The 18422-nt window shown below is 41.7% G+C and overlaps 1 protein-coding gene across 1 annotated transcript in view; it reads left to right on the plus strand.

The window, feature by feature from the left end:
- The window catches only part of EGF (epidermal growth factor), an 85048-nt gene extending 72819 nt beyond the window's left edge, over positions 1-12229 (plus strand). The window contains exons 23-25 of the mRNA XM_077814404.1: positions 3455-3557; positions 7987-8089; positions 12003-12229. Of these exons, the coding sequence (XP_077670530.1) occupies positions 3455-3557; positions 7987-8089; positions 12003-12229 (433 nt within the window). The remainder of the gene's footprint in view (positions 1-3454; positions 3558-7986; positions 8090-12002) is intronic.
- Positions 12230-18422: the final 6193 nt, after the last annotated feature.

Genomic DNA, 18422 nt, shown 5'->3' on the forward strand with positions numbered 1-18422 from the left:
AGAGCTGCAAAGCAATTGGTAGGGCTTTGCCTTTTCTGTGATAGCCATCCTGTGAGGTTGGGCAGGGGCTGTGCCTGAGAATTTTCTTGGCCTGGGAAGATCAGATATGTTCCCCTTTTATCACCAAGGCGCTGCAACGATACATGTAGCAGAGCATGTGGAAGCAGCAGCTTGCCAGGTACTGGAAGCATCAGCAACAGGGATGTGTCTTCTACGGTGTCTCTGTTGGGAAAGTTCTCCCATCAATCTCTAATGCCTCTTAGGGATTGCACAGGGATGGGCTGCCTTTTGGTGAGAAAATGCCCTATAATCAACATGTTATTTATAAACAAACTGTTCCTATAGATGACAGAGGGTCTCAGTCTTACAATATATTGCAGCCCCCAACTTGCCAGGGTGTCACCGGGAGCTGAGAAAGCAGGATCAAACTCTAGGAAAGGAAATTCTCATGCAAATACCTGTATCTGTATTTAAGGACCTCATCACCCAACTGTTCTCGGAGGCTATAGTACAATCTTATAGTTTGTACTTGGAGCAAAATACCCAGCAGCCAAATCAAGACACCCTCCTCCTGCATAGATCAAAAAGAAGGAAATAAACCTGCCTACTAGTATGTGTGGGTGTATGTATGCGTGTGTATGTTTTTAAAGATCAGAGTCCATTAAACACAAATAGCCATTGAAGTTAACGTAATTTTTTTCTTATTTAATTATTCATAGTATATTAGACCAAAGAACTGGAAGTGCTGCCATATTTCTTATGTTCTATTGACTGATTTTAGAGTCCTGGATTTAAACCTAATTGCAGGTTGGCCTGTTTTCATGATTTGGGATTCAAAGACAAGTCAGCTGAATTATGTATATAGAATAAATGAACAGAGTGAGGGTTTCTTAACTCTGTGTCTTTAATTGAAGCTGTCATTTTAACAAAGTGAAAAATACAGATGGCTTGAAGGTGCAGGGATATTCACTGATACAGTATATTTTTTTCCCTTTTTTTCCTTTTCTTTCGTGGCTGCACTCTGTTAAAAACAAAATCTTTGTCATTTTGCCCTGATTTACTTTTCTTCTTTATCAGATGGTTTTGATCAATATAACTGTTTACCTCAAGAGCAAGTTTTCAGTTATATGCTTGACTGGCTTTGTACTACAGCTATTACTAGCCCAACTAGATCAAAATGAAACTACTGATCTAAAATCCCTATTTAAGTGGAGCCTAGAAACCAATATTTCGATTGAAATTGCTGTTTTGTTTTTTCTTGTAGCTGAGTATATTTTGAAACATATTGATTACATTCCATGAACCGATTGGTAATACTTGTACTCTCCCCCCATAAAACACAAACTCGTATCTCTTTATAATTGCAAGAATCTAAGGAAAACTATGTTTATTCACCTCCAAAATTTATAATGTAGAAGGCAAAAGAATTGATGCACTGTGTCAATTTGTTTAGTGGATATGGTCAAATAAAACAGAATTATTGTTGTTAATATTTAGCACCTTGCATTTTTATAGTGCTGCAGCTGGATAAGCCTCATGTCACTTCTTTGAAGCTGGGAGGTATTAATATCCCTATTTGACAGGTGAGAAAAAGTGACTTGCCCAAGGTCACAGGGCAAGTCAGTGGCACAGCTGGGATTAGAATTGAGAAGTTCCTGGTTCCAAGATCATGCTCAGTCAACTGGTGTCACTGCCTCTTCAAATTGTTCTCAAAATTACACATGGAGATCCTCAAACCTGCCTAGTTGTTCTAGCATGTGTTCTGTATGCTTAAAAAATGAACAATAGAATTCAAACAATCCTTTTAACTGGGATAGGCTGTTATGAGCACGTAGTTCCTGTGTGTGAGTTTTGCTGTGGGCCTGAGTCACTTCTGGAACTGTCGGGCACTAGCTCCCTTTGACAGTTGTCCGTAGAGTGCCAAGTGGTTCACATGTGGCTTCATGAAATACTATCTCTCTTCCATCCTGTCCCCTGACAGGGGGATTTTTCTACATTTGATCCTCTTGGAGTCTATCACTCTTGGGGGAGAGTCCTTGGCTTTGGAATTAACTTTCTCCAGCGATACATCAGAGCCTAGGGTGCAGGATGCAGTGCAGGACACCTCCTCTTAGTCTCATGTTTAGTTTCTAGGGTCAGTAGCTACAGGGAGGTACTTACTATCTATGGTGGGGATGGGTCTGACTTATCTCCACCAGAAGACAATTTTTGGTTTGTATTTAATTTCTATAAATGTGACAAAATATGATAGTTATGGGCATGATACAAATAGCTAATTAACATGTAAAAGAAAGGTGAAATAAAGAGGAAGATTTTCATTTAATCTAATAAAGATCAATTGGTAACTGGCATTAAAGGTAGAGCTTATCAGATGCAGTAACTCGGTTTCCACTAGGATTAATCTGGAGACATCTCCCAAGTTAAGTTTAGGAGAGAGCATGGATGATAGCTAAAGTATTAACTACTCTAGTTAACGTTTATCAGGAGAAAAGCTGTTTGTGTTTTCTAGTAAATGTATTCTGTCTGTGATCCCAATTCAGGAAACCACTTAAGCACCCGCTTAAAATGAAGTAGGTGTTCAAACTCTGTTCCTCAATAGGGATGCTTTTCCGAAATGGGAGTCATAGTCATTTTCAGTCTTATACTACAGTGATCATTGTTCAACTGCTAAAATAGTGCCTTTGAATTGTGAAATTGACCACTTAGATCTGATTACTTGTATCTTTTTTTCTCCTCTTAATAATATGATTGGCTTTTTTCAGAACTAAACAGTTTTCCTCTTATATAACTATCTCTGGTAGGCTTACTCCAGAAAATGTTTTAGTTCTTAGAATTTTGAGTACTCTAGATTATTAGTAATATTTACTATATGATTTTCTGAACTTTTGTTGATGTCATTCGTGGAAAAACAATGAATAAAAAGGAGGGCTGGATTTTCAGAATTGTATACGCTCAAATAACCATGCAAGAATGCATGCATATTTACTTCCCTGACTTGCACACACAATTACAGTGACTGGACACACGGTCATAGCATTTGTGCATGCGTAGCCCTGAGTATCTGGCCTTTTAATAAAGAGGGAAAAAGCCAAATTTGTAAATAAACAAATATTACAATAATAAACAATCTTATATTTGTTTACTATTCCCTCCCAAATCCTTGTTATTTTTATAAACTACATGATATTGAAGGCACATTGTCACAAACATTTTATTACTGTACCTACTACTGTTTGAACCATTCCACTTTTGTCAAGTCAGGACTTTTTAACCACACATCTGTAATTAGTAGTAATGTACTAATTGGTCTGTATGAAAGAAAACAAAATACATTCACTCATTTGTCAGTATTAGCAAAATATTACCCTTCGCCAATAAAATAAAACGTAAAAGTAAAATGGCATCTGTTCCTCCCAGTGACAGTTAATTTGTCGGGGCTTTTGTTCTGTTGCAGAAGTCAGAACTTCTATAAGAAGAACCCATACGCAGAAGCGATAAGAAATGCCAGCAGCAGTGCCGACAGTGAGAACGTGACACCTACTAGCAATAAGCCTCGGGTAACTATATTAATATGGAAGTAGGAAGGATCAAAGGGTATTAGGGATCCACTTGAGATTATCCATCAAATAATTCTCATCTTAACTATATTAAATAACTGCTAGAGTCATCAAATACTTTGCTGTGAACCATAGTTCATCTTACCTCATTGTTATCCCGCAAAGTTCACAGCTGCCTGAATATATTACAACCATTAGCCAGTGTTATTGTTAGCTTTGAACACAACAGTTGGAACTGTGTTCTAAATTAAGGAAATGGCAAAGTGATGACATGGCATATCACTGAGTTATTTTCACAGGAAAGTATGCCCTCCCTGTAAAAGTTTTCTTGGAAGCCAAGTATTCTGCATGCTGGGCGAGATGTCGAACTTTATATTTGGGTTTGATGCAGTTAAATACCTTTGTATCAGAAGCAGGCTTGAAAAGACAAACATCCAATCTATTATGGCAGCTTAGGCGTGAGCGAATATAAAATATTCTTTTAGTCATTTTTTCTTGATGCAGAGGGTCAAATTCTCCTCGTGGTCAGACTTGTCCAAGTCTGTTGAAGTCACTGGGGTTGCACCAGTGTAATAGAGATAATTTGGCCCCATAAAATCTACATTATGGGCTTACGGCACCTTAGAGACTAACAAATTTATTTGAGCATAAGCTTTCGTGAGCTTTCATTGGAAGTGAGCTGTAGCTCACGAAAGCTTATGTTCAAATAAATTTGTTAGTCTCTAAGGTGCCACAAGTACTCCTTTTCTTTTTGCGGATACAGACTAACATGGCTGCTACTCTGAAACCTGTCACTATGGGCTTGATTTTCATTTACACTAAGGCTATTTTATACTGCTCTGACACAGTAACCGAACCTTAAAGTGGTCCTAAATTACACACTTTGCAAATATGGATACACTGACATTTGCTTTAAGACAGCTTTTCACTGCCAGGGTAGTGTAAAGTGGCCTAAAGCCTTATCTACACACACAAGTTATACAGCTTTCCAGTATAATTAAAGCAGTACATTGCCCCCCTGTCTCCCACCTCTCTGCAATGTGGATTCAGCACTCATATAGTGGAATAATTTATTCTTGTATGGGAAAGGCAATAAGCTAGACCAATGTAAGGTAGCTGTATTGCAGTATAACTGTGTCCACATTACAAGTTGTATCAGTATAACTATTTCAGTTAAAAAAAAACTCACATCCCTTACCTACATAGTTATACCATTACAAAAACTGTGTATAGACCAGGCCTTAGTGTAAAAGAGGCTCAGGCCCTAAATGTTTTTTGTTTTGTTTTTTAAATAATTGAGATATTAGGTTTAATTCTAGATTTGATCTTGAATAAAAAGTTCCTATCTTGAAACTATTGCACCAAGTCTCCAAGTCCAGAGTGATTCCATTTACAGGCCTTGCCAGGTTTGTTTGTAAATTAATACCTGTGAGGGGCTGGAAGATTTTAAATAGCATGTAATATGTATCTGCTCTGAAGATTGTTTTAAGCAACAGTAAAATGACATTTTGCAAATGGACTGGACTGAAGGCTGTGTTTGCAAGTGGGTGGCCACTGAAACGTGTGGTTTAACATATGCAAGGCATGTTGAATTGACTTGACCATGGTTGCAGCGTGAAATAATTCTTTAGCTGGTGAGGCCTCGTGCTGCTGTGGACCTTTTATTACCAGCGTTTCAGTTGCTGAGCCAGTCGGCACTTTGTTCCTGCAGGTATCAGATAGCAAATGCGATGAATCTGAGCCATGCTGGCACTTGTTCATGGGCAGAGAAGAAAAACACAGTTTGCAAAGTAGCTGATGTTTGGGAAATCAGAAACATTTGTTGGAATCGAGAAAAGCCTGTTGGCTTGGACTGAGAAAAGCCTGTGTATTAGGTGGCCTCCGGCTGATCAGCACAGCCCTCACCAGCATCTGTCCCTGCAGCTAATATCAACTGATGACGACGTTTGCATTGAGTATGGGGGTAATTAAACAGCTAAACAATTAACTGAGTCAACAGAAACAAATCCGACCTGCCTAATATACATTCTAGTGATGAATTTCACCACCTACGTTCTTCTACTGGGGGTTGTAAAAATATATTTAATAAAGTAATTAATTTCAAATGACTTGTTACTGGCTCAGCAAGTAATCACTGCCCCACTACTATTACTTTCTCTTAGAAGTAGTAGATTACTTTTGCATCATGCATTTAATTTGCTCAATGATGATGTAGCCATGAGGATTAAGTACCATGGCATCTTCACACATACTTGGCATGGGAACAGCATTATTGCCAAGAAAAGCATTGGACAGTAATCCACTCCTACTATTCACTCAGAATTATAAGCTTTGTGGGTTTTATTTAAAAAGAAAATTCAGTTACTTTCTGGGGCAGAGACTGTCTCTTCAGCTGTGCCTTTATTGCTCCCAGCACAATAGGGCACCAATCCTGGTTAGGGTCTTTGGGTGCTACCAAAGTGTAAATGGTTAATAATATTATTTAATAATGACTTACTTAAATAGTGGGTGGATCATATGCTATGAGAATACATGTAATAAATAATGCTACTGATGCTACCTGGAGCTGTAAACTGTTAATGAAATTCACCCCTTTCCTGGTAAATGGTCCCAGTAAGCAGTGTTTGTATAGCTAAAAGAGGATTTGGGAGAATGGAATCTGCTCTCTGATCTCTGGGCCAGGTGCAAGGCAGCTTCCATGCCTTGTCCCTATTTGGGCCCACCCGCACACCCCCAGCTGTGAAATATGTGGAGTTGATGTGGAGCCCACATGCATGTAAGGGGTCTAACGTTTCCCACCAGCTGCAATCAATTGCCATGGCGTCAGTTACTGGAACTGCTTGGGTAAAATGGTTCAATTACTCCTGCACCCTATGCCAATGTCCTCTCTCTGCCGCCATCCTTCCAGCTGAGGGAGAATGGTTGCAACTAGCGTTGTGCAAAACATGGCAGTTTGCTGCATGTGGGGTTTATGCCAACAATTCCTTCACTTTCACACTAAGGGAGTTCACAACCTTGAGTTTCATATAGACTTTCAGATTCAAATAAACACAAACTCAATTGAAACTGTCAGTTTTCACCATGTTTTTGTCAAACCCACATTAAGATGTGTATTTTGCAGAGGTTTTTTTGTAGGCAATCTCATAAACCAAGCCAGGTTCACTCAGGAGGTGTGGGATCCTTGGCAAACTGTTGGACGAGCCTATTCTGGGTTTAGTTTATTCTGAGACCTGTAATCCAGCAAGTTTAGCTCTACTTTGAAGCAGCCTTTCAAATATCTGCAACATAATGCAGAGTCCACCGGATGCCTGTTACAGCTGTAGGTCTGGAGATTTTTTGCATGTGAATCAATGCCCCCCAGGCCAACATCAAATATTGCTCCAATTTCTCCCTCCTTACCTTCCCTCTGGCTCTCATCTGTGAACATCCCTCTTCCATTTCCCTCCCCTCTTTTTAGCTATCCCTCACGGCCAGTTTCTCCATTCCCCTTTATCTTTGTCTCCCACGCCTTTTCACTCTGTTCTTTCTGGTTCTTCCCTCACACTGCTCTGTTGAATTTCCCCATCTCCCTTGGGGCAGAATTACTCTTGTCTCCTAACCTCCAGAAGGGGCAAGGTCTCCTTCTTCCTTATGCCCATGGAGTATGTGCTAGGAACTGGGAGTCACAATCATGCTTTCTTCCTCACCTGCTCTGGAGGATTTCCTCTCTCTCCTGTTCTGAGCTGCTGCCTAGTGGCCATTGCCTGCAGACCTGGCTCTCTGTGCTGCTGAGCAGCTGGTGACTCACTCCCCAAAGAGAAAGGAAGAGTAGGGGGCAGATTTTTACAGGTATGTAGATGCGTAAAGTTGCAGATAGACATCTGGAGATTTACAAAAGTGCTGAGGTGCCTTGCTTGGAAATAAAGGGGAGTTAGGCCCCAAGTCCCTGGGACTGGGCAGAGCCTGTGGGCTGATTTCAGATGCCTTCTCCTAGGTTCCCAAAAGGCTCATTGAAAATGTGCTCAGGAACCTAGGAGCAGACACTTCCAGGGAAACTGGGAGACTTAACAGGTGTGCTTTCAGTTCAGCAACCTAATTAGCTGGAGAGAAGGGACTGGTGCTGGAGGACATTAGGCACTTTGCTCCACCCTGTGGGCTGAGCATGCTGCCCGTGCAGCACAATGGCTACTGTTTAGAATCACAGACTCTCAGGGTTGGAAGGGGCCTCACGAGGTCATCTAGTCCAGCCCCCCTGCTCAAAGCAGGACCAATCCCCAGTTTTTGCCCCAGATCCCCTAAAGGGCCCCCTCAAAGATTGAACTCACAACCCTGGGTTTAGCAGGCCAAGGCTCAAACCACTGAGCGATCCCTCCCCTTATGAGTGTGGCTCACTGTATGTTACTCTGCAAAGAACAATAGACTGTCTACTAGATTTGTATATGTTTTCCAGTTCATTGTTGTGATGGCACGAAACGGTCACAGGGAACGCAGAGCTGTCGATCTAAGGGACTGTGAGACGTCAGATCGCGGTCACTCATGCTCTTCGGAGTCCGGTGAGTAGGGTTTTCTTTAATCTTTGGCAGCAGCTTTACTTGGAAAAAATCTAACAGCTTTCGCAGCAGAGTGTGTCCTTGTATACAGCAGTCCCTCAGAGTTACAGTACAACAGTATGCACAAAAGAGGTCATTCCTGGCCCCTTAGCGAGGAGGCAACATTACAATCCGACAGCTTCACAGTCAGGTTGGGGTACTGATGTACAAGTGCAGTCTTCATCTTGGAGAGATCTCGTTTGTTGATGTTTAAGAAGGATCTTCTTGCTTGAGATAGAGGTAAATTGCTAGTTACAGTGTAAACAGTTCCAGCCTATAGCGGCAATTCACAGACAAGGCATAAGTGAGCCACATCCTGAAATGCAGTAGTCTGTTCTGCCAGGAGAATAATGAGGAAGTAAGGAGCCTAGATGTGCTCCTTGAGCCAAAAATACTGCTCCTCTAGTGGGTCGTGAGCCTGAGCAGATGTGATAATTTTACTCATAAACACACTGAGAACTTTGTTCTTTTTTTCACAAAAGCTGTATTTCTTTGTTTATGTCACTGAGTCTCTCCCAATGACTTTGTGTTATTCAGCTGGAATTAATGACATTTACATTTAGATTAAGGAGTTGAAAGCTGCACTGAATATTGAACTCTTAATGTCCACTTGCATTCCCTGGCCCTGATTCTCCACCATATTGGAGGGCAGCAGGTGCCAGGGAGCTGGTAGAGGTGTCTTGATTTCAGGGCATAGCCCTGGCACAAAGTCCTTAACACCAATAGAGTATCAGCCATAGGTGGAGCTCAGCTCTGCCATGCCCCTATGACCTTAGCCCATCCTTGACATGCTCCCTCCTGCCCCTTACATCAGGATCAGGGGGTAGCTGGTCTAGGAGACAACTTACACAGGGGTCCCCCATGGGAATCCGGGGCCAGTTTAAGGCCACTTGGCACTAGTAAGCATCACTTACCTCACTGCATAATGCCCATTCAGTCCTTGATCCCTGCTGACACACATCACGTGGTCTGTTTAGTGCCAGTGCTGATGATTTTGTGATGTGCGCACACATTATCCATTAGGAGCTGGGCAGAGACCAGTACTTTCGCACAGACATCCGAATAACCAGCCATCAGATTCTGAGAATAATAGCACTGTGTTTGTATTTATTTAGCACTTCCATGTTCAAAGCACTGTACAAACATTAACTTTTGAAGCCTCCTCGCAACACCCCTGTAATGCAAGCAACCAGGCGTTATCTGCGTTGTACAGATGGGGGAAGTCTGACCTTGGAAAAGATACACTAAATCAGCGGCAGTCCTGGCATGGAACCCAGGAGTTCCTGACGCTTGTGCTTTTTCATTTAGAGCATGCTGCCTTTCAGCTGTCAGCTGGATTCATTGACAGCTGACCAGGGCTGGATTTGAACTGGCAACTGATGGAGGAAAGGCTTGATGTACTGAACCAGTCCTCTCAGTGCTCATATTTAACTCATGTCTACAGCAGTTATCAGGGAACCAAATTCTCTCTGCAGCAATTTATAAACACACAGGGCCAGATTTGCAAAGGTATTTAGACACCTAAAAGTGCAGATAGACACCGAGAGAGATTTTCCAAAGAGCCTGACCGGACTAGCATTTTTAAATCCTCCAATTTTCCAAAGCACGAATGTTGTGAGAGGTGGAGATTCTAGTGGTAGAACAGGAGACTGGGAACTATGGCACCAGGGTTCTGTTCCCAACATGGCCTCCTATTTGATGAGAGCCCTTGATCAATTTATTTAGGGTAAAGTTCACCCCTATGCTAACAGGGATAGCAGACACCCCCAGTCCAGTTAAACTGCCATGCTTCTGTGTGTGAAAGGTTAGTCGTTGAGCAGTCATATTGAGAGTGAAGTGGAGATGGGCTTCCACATGGCTATTGTGGAAGTGGGTCAACTGGGGGTGGGATGGAGGAGGAGCAGTGTCATGGTGAAGGGGGCCCAAGGCTATATGCATATTGTGGCCACAAACACGTAAGGAAGATGCTTGCAGAGCTGACAGCCCCACGTTCAGATCCTTTGTTGGAGTATTGGCTGAAGAAGGACTGCAGAGCTGCCCTACATAATGCACCGATGGGTGGTGAATTCCACCCTTAATCCTTCTTCAATTAATTGTACAAAGCTTATTTATTCAGGCTGCGCATGGACAAGGTGAATTTACCCTTTGATTTCTCTAACTCAGTTTCTCTATCTATAAATGAGAATAATACTTAAATGCTTATCCAACTTTTTAAGTTGCTTTGATAAGCTTAGATGAAGGACTCTCTATGGCAGGGTGACCAGATAGCAGATGTGAAAAATCAGGACAAGGAGTGTGTGGGGGGTCATAGGTGTCTATGTAAGACAAAGCCCCAAATACTGGGACTGTCTCTCTAAAATCGGGACATCTGGTCAGCCTACAAGATGGGAACAGAGTAGTACCATCCATTATTATAGGCACAGCTAGTAGTATCGCCTATAGACAAGGATGCCTGACACTTTCCATTATAAGACCCTGTTCTCGGCTGCTTATAACTTTGTCCAACTTTAACTATTTGGGCTGAAATTCTCAATGGCAGCTGTCTGCCTTAAGGTTGTGTGTTGTTTTGCTCATGTGAAAATGAATTCTTACACCATTTCCTTGAAGTGCTCATATTTCAATGCTTTATAGCAGGAATCTGGCCAAGTTATAAGTCTTTGAAAAATTGTTTCTTAAAATCTCAAGCTTTTTCCTCACTTCTGAATGCTTTCCTCTGGAACCTTTAATGTTCTTTTACCACAGGGTTTTATTCGTAATGATACATTTCCAGTTTTGTTTGTTTCACATCCACTCCCTCTCAAGGTTCCCATGAGTTATTCAGGATAGTTAAGTCCCAAGCAGACTGTGAAGAGTTACAAAGTGATCTGACAAAATTGAGTGACTGGACAACAAAATGGCAGATGAAACTCAGCATTGATAAGTGCAAAATAATGCACATTGGGAAAATCTAATCCCAACTAATGATGGGTTCTAAATAAGCTGCTAGCACTCAAGAAAGAGCTCTTGGAATCATTGTGGATAGTTCTCTGAAAACTTCAGCTCAGTGTGCAGCAGCAGTCAAAAACGCTAACAGAATGTTAGGAACTATTGGAATAGGGATAGATAATAAAATAGAAAGTGTCAGAATGCCACTATATAATTCGATGGTGTGCCCACACCTTGAATACTGTGTCCAGTTCTGGTTGCCCTATCTCAAAAAGGATATAATGGAACTGGAAAAGGTTCAACAAAGATGATCAAGGGTAAGGAACGGCTTCCATAAAAGGAGAGACTAAAATGGTTAGGGCTGTTCAGCTTAGAAAAGAAACCATTAAAGGGGATATGATAGACGTCTATAAAATCATGAATGGTGTGGAAAAAAGTGAATAGAAAATAGTTGTTTATCCTTTCCCATGATACAAAAAACAAACAAACCAGGAGATACCCAATGAAATTAATAAGCAGCAGGTTTAATACAGACAAGAGGAAATACTATTTCACAAAATGCACGATTAACCTGTGGAACCCATTGCCATGGGATGTGGAGTCCAAAAGTATAACTGGGTTCAAAAAAGAGCTCGATAAGTTTATGGAGGATAGATACATCAATGGCTATTAGCCAGGATGGTCAGCGATGTAAGTAACCCCATGTTTAGGGCAACCCTAAACCTCTGACTGGCAGAAGCTGGGAGAGGAAGACAGGGCTGGATCTCTCAAAAATTGCCCTGTTCTGTACACTCCCTCTGAAGCTCTGATACTGTTGGAGAAAGGATACTGGGCTAGATGGACTAGTGGTCTGAGTCAGTATGGCTGCTGTTCTCTTCTGTTCTGAATTTTCTTGCTAGTTGCTATCCCTGTTCTCAGATGGCTCTGAGTAATATTTATCCATTTCGTCCAGCATATGCACAGCCTCAGCCTGCAACAAACAACAAAGCAGCACAGATGGTAGCGGAAGAGGAGAGACAGCAAGGCTGCCGGCAACATTTTCTCAGTGGTAGGAAGCCTCAGCTCGGTGAAGCAGAGAGGAGCCCTCACCAGCTTCAGCGGAGCATCAGCCCCATTGCCATGTTGGAAAGTGACCTTCACTCCCCAGCACCATCCAGCCTGTTAATGCAGCCTGATTAAAGGGTCAGAGAACTGAGCAGAAGCTGGGGTAGTATGGAACTGAAACTTACAAAGTGAAGCAATATTTTTTCTTTAAACTGTACATTAAAAAAAATACCTTGCCAGTCTTTCCTTATCATCTCTGCTTGGAAGCATTGCCGTGATGACAAGACTAGTGCTAAATATTCTATTACATTTTTAATATCCTGTAAAGGTCCTACTAATTACAGTACTTTGCGTGTAAAAGGACACTGGATGAGAACTCACCCCAGGTGGTGACCATTAGAAACAAACATCTTCTGAATGATTTTATTGTGATTTTCGGTGTTTGCTTTCGTCATATACATTCAGAAGTCATGAAAACAAAGTAGGTAATGGTAAGCAGGATGACCATATGGAGAAATTTACTGCAATTCTGTAAACTAAGATGATGCAGTAGAATCAGATAAAATGGTTTCTTCATTAAAATACTACTCAGGGACACTGTAGGCTGGATGATCCTCTCCCCTATGCTAGTTTTGTACCAGGATACCTCCTTTGACTTTGGTGGAGTTATTCCTCATAGATACTTATGTAAGTGAGAGCAAATTGAGATTCTATACTTTTAAGATTTAGCTGGACCATAAGAATTTTTGTGTAAATGAGCATCAATTATATCCAGCAAGGGAGATGTAGCCTCTGGGGAAAGTTATGTCATTTATAAATCTTTCTATCTAAAATCTTCAAAGTCCCTTCAGATCATGAAATGTTTTGTTCCTGGGGTGAGACAATGGGCCAGATTCTTCTCAGTATAAATGCACTGGAGTTACTCTCACTTTATATTGATGTGACTGAGAGTGAAATCTGGCTCATTATGGATGGGTCTGGCATATGGAAAGAGTTCCAACCATCTACCACATCAAATACACACATTTTATAAAAAAAATAGGAAAAAATCCAGTTTGGATTGATGTACACAAAACCGGCTTGTTTGTGCTGCCACATTAAATCCATGGGATTGATTGTAAACATATAAGAGGATTTATTTTTATCGTAGACATCCAAGCAGCTACAATTTACTTCTAATTATTTAATACCTAAGTAAAACTAAGGTTGTAAAACTTAACAAACAAACCTAACAGTTGTAAAGCTCTGTTTTTTTAGAGAGTTGTCACTTAGTCGCTTATAATTTCAAATTATTTGAATCCAGCTTATTTGAATTGCTGAGATTGTTTTTAAAGTATTTGCAAATCAGCTATATTACTTATAATATGAATATTCCCATGTGCATCTCCATCCCTCTCATGCAGGCATCTGTTTGCTCATCAGAATCAAACCTCCAATGTTTCTGAGGTTTGTCCTGCACTATTTATGGATCCTCATCTCTAATATCCACTGAGTTGCCCATCACTATTAATAGTGTTATAATTTCTTAATGTAGATAGCTGAAAATGTTATGAAATACATTCACATATATTTGCAATCCCTTTTTTAGAATTCTGCTAAAAAGGCAGGATATATTTCCCATCCATTTATTAAGTTTTGGGTAGTGATTGGAGAAGCAAGTACTCTAAGCAGTTTCAGGGCCAGAATCTCCATTCACTTACACCAGCTTTATACCTGGGTAACTCCACTGGTGTAAGCAATAGGAGAATTGATCTAGTGCTTTCAATGCAAAGTTATGAAACACCTCTTTTATAAAAGGTTCATAAGCGTTAAGAGTTGTTTCATTTCTGCTTGGAAATATTCAAATGTGTTTGTAACTGCCATTAACATTAATTGCAATTACAGCTACTCACATGAACAGATGGACTCCTCTGTTTAGACTGAAGTGATTTGAAGAGTGTTAGAACACTAAATAATATACAAGAGGGGACAACCCTTGTACTGAACCATAAGTTCTCAATATGTAGATTGGACTGTAAAGTAAATAGCTAAACTTTGAACAGAGTAGAGATGGATCATAGTCTCCAAGTGTGGATTTGTATCTGAACCCAAACTTCCCAAGACTTTGCAGGGATATTTGTTTAGGGCAGTGATTTCTCTTGTCTCAATATAAGAATAGAGGCCAGACAGACAAAAAGGTCCTGATTCAGCGAAGCACTTAGTCACATACTTAGGTTCCATTGACCTCAATGAGGCTTAAGCATGTGCTTGAAGTCAAGCATGTACTTAGGTGCTTCCTTGAATCAGGATTGAGGGTTGGATCTAAACTTCCTCTGTCTTAAACTGTTCAGATTTTGAGTTTGGACCATCTCTAAAACAAAAGTGTTTCAAATGCCTTAAAAATTGTACAGTTTCAAATCCATGCTTCACAGTCTTTCTGCCTTAGTTTTGTATGAAGTATCTCATTTCTAATTTGGTAGCTTTCACTGGAGAGTTTTGAAAGTCAAAAGTATACATTTTTACAGTGGGGGTACTGGTGACGATAACATTAACTGATTTGTTTCCTCAACTCACATAGATCTAAGCAGAAAATGCTTTTTAGTGCTAAAACCACAAGGAAAAGACAGATATATAAATATAATATATTTGGTTTATTTGTATGTTTATAAACTTTGTGATTTATAAAATAAATAATTCCTAGCATTTCCATTGTTTTGATAGAACATAGTGCACAATGATGGCTTAGATTTAATACATGTCACATTTACTAATAATCCAAACAGGTACCCCATAGCTGCAAAAACTAATGTGTATGTACAGCATTCACGGATATGGTTCTTCTCTGACTGTTTAAAGGATAATCCTTATTAGTGTAAATCCTCCATACCTCAAGATTAGATCCCAGCCTTACTAGAGTATCAAATAAGTGTTCAATGTGGGATTTTAGCTATACAACTCTCGTAAGCAGTGAGAAGCTGCATGATTAATTCCTCATGTACTCTGCTGAATATTTACTCCTTTCTGTTGCTCACAAGAATGTTTCTAAAATTATCTTTTCTACTTACATGTGTAGAAACATGACTGATGGTCTTAGGCTACATTTTCAAAGTGGTCCAAGGTGTTAGCCTAGATTTACATTGAAGTTAATGGGAGCTGGTGAACTGAGCGTATAAAATCCCACATTGGCAGTAACATGGTTAAGGAGAGCTGGAAAGCCCAATTAGCCCATTTTGTGGCACCTGGAGGGGAGACAGGTAATTAAGGATTAGATCCAGCTGGGGAGAATGGGACTGGATAGTTCCTGTAAAGGAAGACTGGAAGACCAATAGGGGAGAACTGAGAGTGGAGAGCTGCAGTAGGTAACTTATACCCTGGGTCTGGCCCTGAAGGAGAGGGCAGCAGGAGCGAAGGAGTTCCAGGTGACTGCCAGAGAGGCTTAGAAGCTACTTAAACATGGACGCTTCCTTTGCAGACTGGTGAGAAGCTACCCAGGAAGCTCAATCTCCAAGAGGAGAGGACCAGAGGGTGTGATCTCAAGGAACAATCTGCAAGAGGGGCATGGTAGGAAGTAGTCCAGTGGAAAAGCAAGGGGTTGGGAAAGATTGATGCCAATGTCTTTATATGTGGTTCCTGGCCTGGAACCTAAAGGAATGGGTGGGTCTGTGTGCCCCTGCTTAAACCCACCAAGGAAGTTTATTAAGGCCTAAAACAGGGGTAGGCAACCTATGGCATGCGTGCCAAAGGCTGCATGTGAGCTGATTTTCTGTGGCATTCCCACTGCCTAGGTCCTGGCCACCGGTCTGGGGGGCTCTGCATTTTAATTTAATTTTAAATGAAATTTCTTAAACATTTTAAAAACCTTATTTACTTTACATACAACAATAGTTTAGTTATATATTAAAGACTTATAGAAAAAGACCTTCTAAAAAAGTAAAAATGTTTTACTGGCATGCGAAACCTTAAATTAGAGTGAATAAATGAAGACTCAGCACACCACTTCTGAAAGGTTGCCAACCCCTGGCCTAGAACAAGCGAAGATGTTATTTGAAGATGCCAAGGATTGTATTACCTTCACCTAGGGTGATTGACATCTTGATCTATTGGGCTCCTTAGCACCCTGAGAGAGGAAAAGGCTACCGGTGACTTGGCTGGAGGGCTAAGGTTGCAGCAAATGGGCTAAATGGCAATTGGTCCACCAACGAAGGAGGGGAAACTGAGGCAGAGTTGTTGTCATCTGGTTTTCCCACAAGGGTGCGCTGAAGATTGAAGGCTCCCTCCAACACCATCACATAGCTATATCCCTGCTCACCTCTTTTCTTATCTGATCAGCCACTGCATGTGTCAAAATCCCATTGAAGATAATGAGAGTTCTGTAAATGGAGCAGATGTAGAACTGATCCCTAAAAATATACTGGTAAACTTAGAGTTTTATGAGATTAAATTAATATGCATCATGCTAAGCTTTAGAAAGAGGAATTTTAAAACAAAAAGTGAAAAGCGAGACTAAGATTAGTTACAGAGAGATTTCTGCAGGAGGAGAGAACCATTTAGGAGTATAATCCTGTCTTTATTGAAGTCATTGGCAAAACTCCCATTGATACAAGAGAGCGAATATTCATTATAGGCAATGCAGGTAGTATCACTTATAGGCAAGGTTGCCTGACACGTTCCATTATAAGATCCTGTTTCTAGTTACTTAAACCTTCACCAAACTTTACCAGTCCAGGTTTAAACTTTCCATACTGGGTGACTGCCTCAGTCTGATTTTTTTTCTTTCTAAAAACTTCAGCAAAAGTGATTTGGTGGCTTTTCAGAATTAGACGGGGGGAGGATGGGGGAACATATTGTTTTGCCCCCTGTTACAAATATTCTACAACCCTTTCTTCGAGAAGCTGCATTGCTTTCATCCGTTGGGGCAGGGACTTGAAATTTGGTGGTGTGGGGTCAGCTTGGTTTTAGGGATGTCCCTTTTGCTGCACTGTGAAAAACTGCCCATGTGTTGAGCCAAACTTGCATATTCTCAGTAGTGAAACTCTGTGGAGTTTGGCGGCTAAATTATCTGAAGGTTCTAGCTGCGCTGAACATGCTTCAGGGGCTGAGCTGGGCTTTCTCTGCCATTGCTGCTCCTGGTAGTCAGGAGTCTGTCAAGTGAGAGGCAGTGAGAGAAAAGAGACTCCTGTGCTCTCAGGCAGTGGGGAGCAGGAGTAATAATCAGCCTGACTCAAATACTCAGGCACTGGGCTTGGGGAGATGGCAAGGAGGGAGTGGGGTGGGGAAAAGAGTGGAGGGACGATTATGTGGAGCTGGAGTATAAGGAGACTGGGCCTGTGGTTTGCAGCTGTGGTGGGAGGGACTGAGATGTGGAGCCAAGAAGGGTAGGTGGTTCCCTCTAAATTTCCCTCTAATTTTCCCTCCAGTGTTCCCTCTAATTTTCTCCACACGTGCAGAATGAATGGTGTTCCGTGCAGCAATATGGAGGGGATGTGTGACACATAACAAAATTCATGGGGTGGCGGTGGGGCCGAGGGGTTTGGAGTGTGGGAGGGAGCTCAGGGCTGGGGCAAGGGTGTGAGGGCTCTGGATGGGGGTGCGGGCACTGAGGTGGGGCTGGGGATGAGGGATTTGAGGTGCAGGCTGCCCCAGGGCTACAGCAGGGAGAGAGGACTCCCCCCACAGCAACACCTGGGCTGGGGATGGGGTGGGAGAGGCACCTCTCCCTGCCGCAGCAGCTGTGGGACTGGAGCAGTGGGATGCCCTCCCCTGGCTGTGGCAGGTCCGGGGCGGGTTTGGGCTGGGGGAGGAGTGCCTTGGCCACAGCAGGTCTGGGCAGGGACTGGGTTTAGGCCACCCGCCTCCCAGAATTTCCAATAAGGCCCAGCTGCAGCAGGTCTGGAGGTGAGTTGGGGCCAAGGGAGGGGCTCCCTTCCCCCAGCAATGGGAGGTCCTGACCGGGCAGGTTCCCTAAGCGGCTGCATAGGGAACTTAGGTGGGGACTGGGATGTTGAGTTGAGATTAATAATGCCATCATACCTGTCCATTATACCTCACAGTGATGTTGTGAAAGTAAATTCATTAATGTTTGTATATAAATTCATACATTCCAAAGCCAGAAGGGACCATTATGATCCCCTAGTCTGACCTCCTGTATAACACAGACCATAGAACTTCCCCCAAACAATTCCTAGAGCAAATCTTTAAAAAAAGCATCCAATCTTGATTTTAAAATGGTCAGTGATGGAGAATCCCCTGTGACCATTGGTAAATTGTTCCTGTGGTTAGTTACTCTCACTCTTACTGTTAAAAATTTACACCCTATTTCCAGTCTGGCTAGAAGTTGAAACATTCAGCA

This window comes from Eretmochelys imbricata, chromosome 4 (assembly GCF_965152235.1).
Source record: "Eretmochelys imbricata isolate rEreImb1 chromosome 4, rEreImb1.hap1, whole genome shotgun sequence".
Taxonomy (NCBI): Eukaryota; Metazoa; Chordata; order Testudines; family Cheloniidae; genus Eretmochelys; species Eretmochelys imbricata.